The sequence below is a fragment of the Gymnoscopelus braueri genome (genome assembly GCF_963280865.1).
Source record: "Gymnoscopelus braueri genome assembly, chromosome: 21".
In the NCBI taxonomy this organism is placed as follows: Eukaryota; Metazoa; Chordata; class Actinopteri; order Myctophiformes; family Myctophidae; genus Gymnoscopelus; species Gymnoscopelus braueri.
Window position 1 is genome coordinate 48,228,821 of NC_137623.1, and position 10,920 is coordinate 48,239,740.

The window sequence follows — 10,920 nt, forward strand, 5'->3', positions numbered from 1 at the left end:
GGACACCGCAATGGACTTTCATTGGGCCCTGTTGGACCCCCTTTTTTTTTTACTTTGTAGTTCAACTATATGTCCTCCTCATTTGGCTGGGGCCCCCTGGAACCCCCACAAGGACCTCTAGGGGCTTCCCGGGACCCCACTTTGAGAACCACTACGTTATGCGGTAAAAACGAGGCATGTCTGCTTGAAAACAGGACATAACATCTTGTCGTCTGTAATGTATTGTTAAAAAGGAGAAAGCAAACAGAGTTCCAATGGTTTTACCATTTAGACTGACTCACATTCTCCCCAAAGTAAGTAGGTAGAAATCCCCTCCAGCTTGACGACCATTGATTCCACACAACAGCTCGTTCCAAATGGATTTCAAACTGCCTGTGCAGTATTGAGCAACAGGCTCAACATGCGGGATGATTTACAGATGTCTTCAAACTCAAAATACAAAATGCTATGAAGTTGGACTGCAGGAAGCTTCCTCCGTCCGTCCGTCCACCCACCCACCCAGACACATCCCACCACTCCCATTGGTCCGCTAGACCGCTAAGTCTACTACGATCTGTCCATCCTGGTATCAGTCAGAGTCAATGTCAGCCAGCCATCTTTGCAAACGTCACCCATCTAACCAACTCCCTCACCTTCCTTCGTCTCTATCTTCGATAACTCCACTTGCCTCCTCCTGCTTCCCCTTCCTACATCTGGCTCCCCATTTGATTTGATTTGATTTGATTTTATTAGACGTCATACAGGAAAAACACGTGTCACACATCATCGGAGAAACGTCAAGGATACAAACACAAGAAAGGCTTGCGACTTATTTCCATTGCGGACAAACAACATTGCAAGATCGCATTACTAATATAAGTGACCATACCATTCTGCCAACATATTCTAAAAGCCATGCTTTGACCCTTATCTTAAAAAGGAGATGGCTGCTGATGCTCTTTATAGTCAGGGGTAGCCATCCATCCATCCATCCATCCATCCATCCATCCATCCATCCATCCATCCATCCATCCATCCATCCATCCATCCATCCATCCATGCATGCATCCATCCTGGCACTTACCAATGCGTCCGTCCGTCCGTCCACACAAACGAGTGGTTCTCAAACATTTGCATGTCAAGGACCCCCCAAATTGATGATGTATTTGGCCACGGACCCCCATCTGAACAGATTTTGTGCCAGCAGGGACCCCCAGAAGAGAACATTTGTGTCGTTACAAATTTTCAAAATCCTTTAAACATTTTCACAATTTCTCATTTCGTTTTTTGAAATAACCCGACGTATAGCATAGGGTTAAAGTGGTTAAACTGAATGTGATGCAACAGTATATTAATTTGTTTTGCTTGGAACCCCCTGGAACCCCTTCAAGGACCCCTGGGGGTCCGCGGAACCCACTTAGAGCACCAGTGTCATCATAAACGACCGTCACACTTGTGTGTATACACAGTAGTTCAGGCTGACTGTGTGTGTGTGTGTGCGCAGACTGCACACACACACACACACACACACACACACACATACACACACACACACACACACACACACACGTGTGTGTGTGTGTGTGTGTGTGTGTGTGTGTGTGTGTGTTGCTTCAGGTGTGCAGGTCCTAACCTGATCTCTCTCTGCAGACACCCAGCTGTTGGCAGGATAACGCTCACTTCCCTGGAAGAGAGAGCAGAGGGAAGAATACATGGCTTAACAGTCTTAATACCCCTGGATAAAGATCTGCCTAGCCTTAAATACATAGTGCAAGAAACCATTAGCCCCTAGCCATGGTTGGGAAACGGCTGCTGGGTTTGTTGCATTTACTCTATCTGTCTCTAGCGTAACATTGCTCTTCCAGCAATCTCTCTCTAAGCCTGAACGTTTTGCAAGATTTACCTTTGTTTGTTTTTTTATTTGAAGGAATGATGCAATGTGATCGAAACAATTGCAAAGATTGCTGCTCTACAAGCCTGATAAGTGTATATGGCTTATATGTGGCTTAAGCCAGTGGTTCTCAAAGTGGGGTCTGGGGACCCCCAGGGGTCCTTGAGGGGGTTCCAGGAGGTCCCCAGCAAAAGGTTGGTAAATCTGAGTGTACAAATGGAACCAAACGGACCCCGTTTGTACACTCTCCGGGTTAGGTGGGGTCCGTGGCCTAATGCATACTGTAGTAAATTGTGGGTCCTTAAAGGGATAGTTCACCCCCAAAATGATTTTTTTTCGATTATCGATTACTCTTCTTGAATTTTTGTTTTTTTTGTCGCATTCCTAAGCCAATAATTTGATGACCAGTGAGTCTCCATTGAGTCTCTTATACCGGAGACCGCTGGTCATCAAATTATTGGCTCAGGAATGCGACAAAAACTAAACAAGTCTCCATGAATTCAAGGCTTCATGGGGCGTGTAATTGATAGAAAATAAGTACTGTTTTGGGTGAACTACTCCTTTAAAATGAAAAAGCTTTAGAATCACTGACTTAAGCAACAATGTAAACAATCAATCTATTCATTCACAAACAATGGCTGGTGTGAGAGAGCACCTACTGTATAGGCCTTACATGTAAGTCATTTTTAACAGCTTTATGAACAGATGAATCAGAGAGGCAGCCAGACAAAAGATGTGATTGTTGTGCAATAGTTTTTTTTCTTCTTTTTTTACAGCGCGTTATCATTAACCCCTGGGCTTATAACGCCCAGGAGACTGGCTGCTGAGGACGGCTGTTGGCTCACACTCTGTGGCAGTTATTATGCAAATCCTCTGCTAAGTGTGTGTGTGTGTGTGTGTGTGTGTGTGTGTGTGTGTGTGCATGGAATGTACACAGTACAAGTTCCTTAGTGTTAATTTAACCCTGGAGAGAGTGTTTTTACTTGGGGGTGTATTCGCTGTCATGCTCTGTTGTATAACATGGAGTAGCTAAACCGCTGTTAAAAAAAAAAGTTTGATGACAGCCAAAGGTTGTAACAGTGTGTGTGGGAGAGGGAGGAGAGGGCGGAGGAGGGGGGGGGGGAGATACATGCTCAAACTCTGGATCTCTGGATCTCTGTCTCTCTCATCTATTCACCTGCTCAGCCATCCATGTCTAGCCTCTCTCTCTCTCTCTCTCTCTCTCTCTCTCTCTCTCTCTCTCTCTCTCTCTCTCTCTCTCTCTCTCTCTCTCTCACACTTAACACAGACTTGGTTCTCAAACATTTTCGTGCCAAGGACCCCCAAATTGATATCTGAAGATTTTGTACCAGGGACCCTCATAACAGAATGTTGGAAAATATTCCAAATTATTACATTAGTTTTTTCATCATTTTTCCGATCTGCAAGCTCACAACGGATATGACACGTTGTGAGCTTGTAGATCAGCTAATCTTGAGTAGCTGAAGTATAAAATAGGGGTAGATTCTTAAACTGATTTATTAACTCATTTTGCTGGGGACCCCTGGGGGTCCTTGTCAGGTCTTTTTTAAGTTGCAGGTCTGCAGTTTCACACAAAGTGTGTTTAATATTTTATCATTAAACATAACAAATACATTTTCCACTTTCTCTCACGTAGTACCTCCACATACCTCTAGGGTGTACCTGTACCCCCATTTGAGAACCACTGTTATATACACACTAACATCAACATATAAAGTCTCACCATATAGCAGAAGCCATATACGGTAGATATAAAGTTAGCATTGAGGTCAGATGTTCTGTCCTGAACTGCATCATAGGCTGTAATCACTCAGGGTGGATCACTGCTTACCGTCTTCCTTCCATATATATTTAGTGAGTGAAAGCATATTGCCTCTCATAATTACAACCCAATGTTGAGATGCGGTGGTAACATAAATACGATAGGCTGCATTCCTCATGGTTTCCTGTGCCCTCTGTCCTAGTTGCGTGCATGAGGTCTCCGCTGGCTCACAGCTGTCCTCGCAACGTGTCTTTTTTTTGCCCCACGTGATTATATCTGCTCCTCTGTGCGTCTGCATTCATCCACCCATCCATCCATCCATCAATTCATTCATCCATCCAGCCATATAATTTAAAGGAATACTTCTCCCATTTGCAACTATACTCAGTAATGCTCATTACAAGATGGCACAATTTCTGTCTACCCTGTGTGTCTCTGAGGAGGGCTGTGGACAGTTCAGAAAACTGCCTACCAGTGACATCGTCGATGGGGATTCCAAGCTCATAGGCTAATACAGCCTTTCTTTTCCTGGAAAGTTAGCATGCTGAACTAGAAGCCACTGTTCTTGCATTAATAATAAAAGGTTGAAATATTGTTTGAAATGGCCAAACCTCCTTATACCGACGATGTCACTGGTAGGCAGGTTTCTGAACTGTCACAGTCCTCCTCTGAGACACAGAGTGAGTAGACAGAAATGATGTCGTCTTATAATGAGCATTAGAGAGGACCAGTTATAGGAATGGCGGTTGGAAATGGGCGAAGTGCTCCCTTAACACGCTTAACCTAATTACCAGCAACAATCACGATTCCAAATTGCCATGGTGGGCTCTTTGTTTTATCCGCAATTATCGCCGTACTATGACCTTTTTTTTGTCACGCTGTGAAAGCAGAACAGCCTTGTATGCACTGTATGGGAACCTTTCCGTGAGCATTCCTTATAAACGCCAACACAGGGCCACATGTTGCTGATTAGCGCTGCGGTGCAGAGGCTATGAGCGCTGTGCGTCGTTAGCGATGCGGTCACAGCTAAAAACAATGAGCGACTGACTGATGTGTGAGAAGCTCAATGGCGGTAATTAAACACTCACTGGTGCTGCTGGAGCGCCGCTGGCGCCTGCAGCCATGCAGACACTGAGACTAAACACCACACCAACTGCATGGGGGCGTGCGACACCAGCAAAGCATCTGAGAGAGGGAGAGAGAGAGAGAGAGAGAGAGAGAAGTGGGAGGGAGGGAAATTGATCAGTGGTTCTTAAAGTGGGCTCCAGGGACCCCCAAAAGGTCCTTGAGGGAGTTTCAGGGGGTCCCCAGCAAGATGAGTTAATGTATTAACAAAAATCAGTTGAACCACTTAATCGCTTTGTACTTGGGCTATTCGAAAACAATAGATCTACAAGCTCGCACATCGTGACACGTTGCGAGGTTGTGAGACACGTTTTGAAAGATTTGGATAAATGTTGAAGAATTGTGGAATTTCTTTTTAATAACGTTGAAAACATTTTAACAACACAAATCTGCTCTGATGGGGGTCTCGGCCACAACATATTTTCCCCTTAAGGACCCCTTGTGGTTTGGGGAACCACTGTCCTGCAGTAGTCACTGTGTCTGTCCGTCTTGGCCTCCTCTCTGAGCGGTCAGAGTGTCGCTCACGGTCAGAGGAGAGACGTGATTCATTGATTCACTGTCTCTGCAAACACCAAGCCTGATCTATCTTTGTCTAACGGGCCTCTCACACCGAGCGCTACAGCTATAAAGATAGCAGTATGCTTTGTTATGGTTGTGGTGTGAATCTGCCATCTGCTTGATTTAAAAAAAACATATCTTTATAGTTATAGTTATAGTACTTACTAGGCCAGCTGTGTGTGTGTGTGTGTGTGTGTGTGTGTGTGTGTGTGTGTGTGTGTGTGTGTGTGTGTGTGTGTGTGTGTGTGTGTGTGTGTGTGTGTGTGTGTGTGTGTGTGTGTGTGTGTGTGTGTGTGTGTGTGTGTGTGTGTGCAAGCGAGTTAGTAAGAAAGAGAGAGATATAAAGAAAGAAAGACATAAGAGGACCGTTTCAGGAAGAATAAGTGAGGTTCATTGTAAGAGTCAGACATCTTGGTGGACGTGCATATATAGGCTGTTGTTTCTACATTTCAATATCTGGAGGGAGAAAGAAGAAAAAAGTCGGCCTTTTAAACTTGACCCTCACAAAGAGGCTGTGGCCACGGCCTATTTTCTAACACAACATTCACATTCTCTAATTCAGCAACTTGGCTAGTTGGTCATCCGCCCTTCAGTTGACGGTGGTTTGTGTGTTCGTGTGCGTGCGTGCGTGCGTGTGTGTGTGTGTGTGTGTGTGCATGTGCGTGAGTGTGTGCGTGCATGTGCCTATTTCACACTAGCCCCCAATGCTTCAGTATTCACCAGTGTTTGCAGTGTAACAGCCCACTGGTGGGCTCAGGACCACCCTGTGGTAGTCTGCAGTCAGGAGTTCAAACATTATTTACAAGGACTTGAGTGCTGTGCGTAAAGCGGGCCACTGTTAGAGTCTGGTTCACCATCTTGGAGGATTTCCTCAGCTGTGTGCTTCTGAGAGATGGAAAGTATTCCTGGGCAAAGAGTTTGGGAATTGTTACCAACCACTTTCCCTCATTACTTACTCATGTCTCCACTATTGACCTTTTGTGAATGTGAGAAACGAACTGTTGACAATGTTGACTATATGATATATAGTTATTATGGACTATAATAGTTGAGTGACGATGGTCGACAGCCAACTCCTGTGGCGAATGTATGAATAGTTACCACTTTACAACCAGGCGTCCATATTTTGGGCATGTAAAAAAAAACTCTAGCTGATCTACAAGCTGGACTACACGCTTCTCTTCAAGCTTACGAAATGTCACGATTTGACGCTTTATAAACTTGTAGATCAGCTATTTTTGCTATTTGTCAAATGACATGAAGTTAATGGCTTAAATCATGGTTAAATAAGAAAGTGTACCCTGGATGGTGCATTCCTCATTAGTGATGGGGTTACCTGTAGCAGACAGGTAGCTGCTTGTTTTTGCTTATATTTACTTGCATCCTCTAGAGTAGACCAAGTGTCTTCAATGCTTTTTTTGTTGTTTTGTTGTTGTTTTTTCAGGCCAAGGACCCCTTAGCTGAGAGATATTTGCAGCCAATGTTCCCTCCAGAATAGGGATGCTAGGGTTCTGTCACGGTCCGCTCCTCGGACCTTGGACTTTGACTTTATTATTTAGCCTTTGACTGCCCTTTTAAGGTCTTGGACTTATTAGGCCTTTGTTCTGTATCCAGTCTTGTTATTTGTTACTCTGTTGTTTGCCCTGCTTTTGTGTACCTTTTATTTTGTAGTATTGTTCTGTGTTTTCCTGTCTGCCCCTGTAGTTCTGTGCCTGCCTTGTCTAACCGGTCTTGTGATTGCCAGTGTTTCCACCTGTGTCCTCTTAGTTCCCCAGCCTATGCCAGTGTTGATTGTCCAGTTGTGTTCACCTGTGTCTAGTTAGTCCTTGTGCATTTATACCTCCCTGTTCCCAGTGTTTGGTTGCTGGTTCTTTGTGATATGTTACGTGTGTTGTGTCTTGAGTTTAGTTCCACCAGTTTGTGTTCCTGTCTTTTAGTCAATAAACCCTTTAAACCGACCTGTTCAGCCTCTGTCTCTCCTGCACTATTTCTGCCCTGACTCAGACCGTGACAGGTAAATGTAAAAAAGTTCCTGTCACACAAAGATTTGGCGGCCCACCTATAGTAACTATAACTATAGAGGACTTTTCTATCTTGATATTTTAACAGACATTTAGAAACTTATCTTTTTAATCTTCCCAACTCATTCAGTGCCACTGGACGTCTAAAACGTCCGTTGTAATAAGCCCTGTGCCACTGGACGTCTAAAACGTCAAAAATAAATAAAAATAAAAATAAAAATAATATATATATATATATTTTTTTAAAAGAACCCAAGATATGATGATTTGAAAATGTTCTGCTCCATTCACTTGTTTAACTTCTTACTGAAAAAGGCTGTATCTCGGCTCCTAAGCACTTTTTTTTTACAATGAATTTTGGCTGTGGCACTGAATGGCACTTTTTTTTACAATGAATTTTGGCCAGTGGCACTGAATGAGTTTTAATTCAACTTTTACTTGTTTTATTTCATGTCTGTTTTACATGTTTGTGTTCATGTTTGCTTCTTATGTTTTTATTCTGTGAAGCATTTTGAGTTGCATTATAAATAAATTATTATCATTATTATATTTCAGACGAGCCTCTCCAAATCCCTCCAATGTGGCAAAAACCAGTACTTGAAAGACTCGAAATGTTGTGAAAAGTGTGGACCAGGTGAATAACACAACACACACACACACACACACACACACACACACACACACACACACACACACACACACACACACACTGGACTCTTAGTACCTTTACAAATGAAATGGCGTGTTAGTCACATATTTTACAATTTACATTTCAGGGATTTAGCAGACTCTTAATAAGCCATGTAAACACATTGAATGCAGAGAGACAGTGTAATGTCTCAACTAGGATGACTTGGCATCAGCCTAAACAATATACTGTCAAAAATAATAATCTGTACATTGAAGGATACCAGGTAAACAATGATCCTAGCATCTGTCTAAATAACATGCTAATTACATTTTTAACGTTGTGGTCAAGAAAAAAACAAGCCTAAGTAACAAAAACATGACCACGGCATATACTCTGTATGGGCTTCATAACTAGGTCAAGTGTTAAGGGCTGAGGTTGAGTCTGAAGAGGTGAGTCTTCATAATACGGCGGAAATTGGAAGTGAGTCTTCTCTCCCAATTTACTCAATGGAAGCTGCATAAAACAGTCCGTTCCCATGCTCACACACAGTTCCTGAATGAAAGGAGGAAGGATGTATAAAACGGGAACATGTAGACTCCAAATAGAAACACACACCTCCTATTTTGACATACTAAGACATGCCAACTCATTTGTTCATGCACTCTAATACGTACATACTGTACAGTACACTATTCCATACACACACACACACACACACACACACACACACCCACCCACCCACCATGTACATGCACATGCACATGCACATGCACATGCACATGCACATGCACATGCACATGCACATGCACAACACACACCCACCCACGCATACTGTATTTTTTCCTAGTAGAAGTGTGGGGCAGAGGATAAGGAACTAATTTTAGTCATTTTTGTTTCAATTCCTGTTTTTCAAGACTGATTAGGTCTTTAGTCAGCCACCCCCCACCGCCCCCCCCCCTCTCTCTCTCTCTCTCTCTCTCTCTCTCTCTCTCTCTCTCTCTCTCTCTCTCTCTCTCTCTCTCTCTCTCTGCTGCACATACAAACTAACTGTCGCTCTCCCCGTCGTTAGGCTCCCGTGTGTTCGCTGAATGTACAGAGTCTAAGGAGACCAGGTGTCGTAAATGTGACCGTGGTGAATACCAGCCTGGATGGACCCAGGAGACCCTCTGTCTGCAGCAGAAGATCTGTGATGAGGGTCCGTACCAAATGTTCATAAACAACACGCCAGGGTAACACTTTACTTAAAGGTCGGGTCTATAATGCATTATAATCGCCTTTATAATGCTTTATAATGCACTTTTATAACACTCGTTACAAATGTTTATAATTATGCATAACGACTTATAACAAAGACGCTTTATAACTGACTATGTGATAGTTATAATGTGCTGTTCCACTGAGCTTGTAATGCATTATGACCACCATAATACGTCATAAATCTAGTTATAAGTTGCATAATTATAAACATTTATATTGAGTGTTATGAAGTCTTATAAGAGTATTATAATGCATTATAGACCCAACCTTTAAGTAAAGTGTTACCCATACCAGCCTTTCCACATCACTTTGAGACCTTTTACTAAAATATCAGTATCTAATGTAATATTTTATTTGAAGGCACTCATCATGTCTCATATTTCTGACCTCTATAAAACATTAAAGTATAAAACATTATAAAACGATTTCCTAAAAACAAATAAAGGAATTTATTTATATTTTTGAGGAATTGGGAGCTTACTGTATTAGTCAAGTTGAATGAATCACTTCAACCCGATATATAAACAGCCAAAATAGCTGATCTACAAGCTCACAACCCATCGCAACGTGATGCGTTGTGAGCTCGCCGAATGTTTACCTATTATGACATGCACAAAATAGTCTGTAACGGGTCCATTTCGTTCATTTGTACACTCTCACTCCCTTTATGGGTCATTTGGCTCTGCCCTGACCTTTGGCCTTTACCTTTGCCCTCCAGGTAAGGGTTTCATGCCCCGGCCTGAGAACCTCCTAGCAGAGGAGCCCTGCCACTGTCGACCCAACTTACAGTGTTCCACCATCAACTGTGAGTACTGTGAGAAGATCCCTGTCTGTAGACCTGGACAAGGACTGGAGGCTGATCCAGGTGAGAGAGACAAACACACACTTAGACACTTAAACACGCACGCACGCACGCACGCACGCACGCACGCACGCACGCGCACACACACACTTGAGTGAATTGATGTCCTTCTAATGTGTTTTATTGGCTGTCATTGTCTCTATCATTCATAAAATCGTGCTGAAAGTAACAACGATATCATTTACGTCTGTAGTTGTCTCATTATAGTTGTGGTGTGGACTCTGACATCCACTTCAATTAGAGATGTTTTAAAACAAACAAATATTTGTAGTTATCGTGTGTGACCGGTGCTTTAGGCATGACTCAGGACGGTGGTCCTTGGCTCAGAATCAGTTGAAACCCCCCTGTTCTATAGGGCTTAACCCCACTTAAACCCTATATATGGTTGACTGGAGTCCCTCAGGGCTCCATACTAGTGTCTTTTCGGTTTTCTGTTATTGCGGGAAAAGCATTCACTGAAAATAGTCGATTGGCAAAGTTCACAGCGCGTTGCGTTGCGAGCTATTTTCCTGCAAAAGATTTCCCCACAATACGGATGCTGGGGTTTAAGTGGTTAAAACAGGCTGTCTCACAAAAAAAAAGCCATATTTTGACTTTTTGGGAACATTTTGACCAAACGTCAAAATGTGGCGTGAAGTCAGAAAAAAAGTCAGAGTATGACTTTCGGGGAATATATGATTTACGATTCTGTGCCTATCATGACATACCTCGGACTGAGTCGGCTCAAAGCGGACTTCACAACGCTCGCTTTAGCTTGCACGGCGGTGCCTCCCGTGGCTCAAGTCCGCTTGAGACGGCCTCTGATGTTTTAAC

The 10,920-nt window shown here is 43.2% G+C and overlaps 1 protein-coding gene across 2 annotated transcripts in view; it reads left to right on the top strand.

Annotated features, from left to right (window-relative positions):
* The window catches only part of tnfrsf11a (tumor necrosis factor receptor superfamily, member 11a, NFKB activator), a 34,508-nt gene that overhangs the window by 2,057 nt on the left and 21,531 nt on the right, over window positions 1-10,920 (top strand). Inside the window, exons 2-4 of one of the 2 annotated variants that reach the window (XM_080417957.1) lie at window positions 7,913-7,991; window positions 9,058-9,183; window positions 9,964-10,110. In XM_080417957.1, coding sequence (XP_080274083.1) covers window positions 7,913-7,991; window positions 9,058-9,183; window positions 9,964-10,110 — 352 coding nt within the window. Of the gene's footprint in view, window positions 1-7,912; window positions 7,992-9,057; window positions 9,218-9,963; window positions 10,111-10,920 lie in introns of those variants that run through there. The other variant, XM_080417958.1, reaches the window with a different exon arrangement.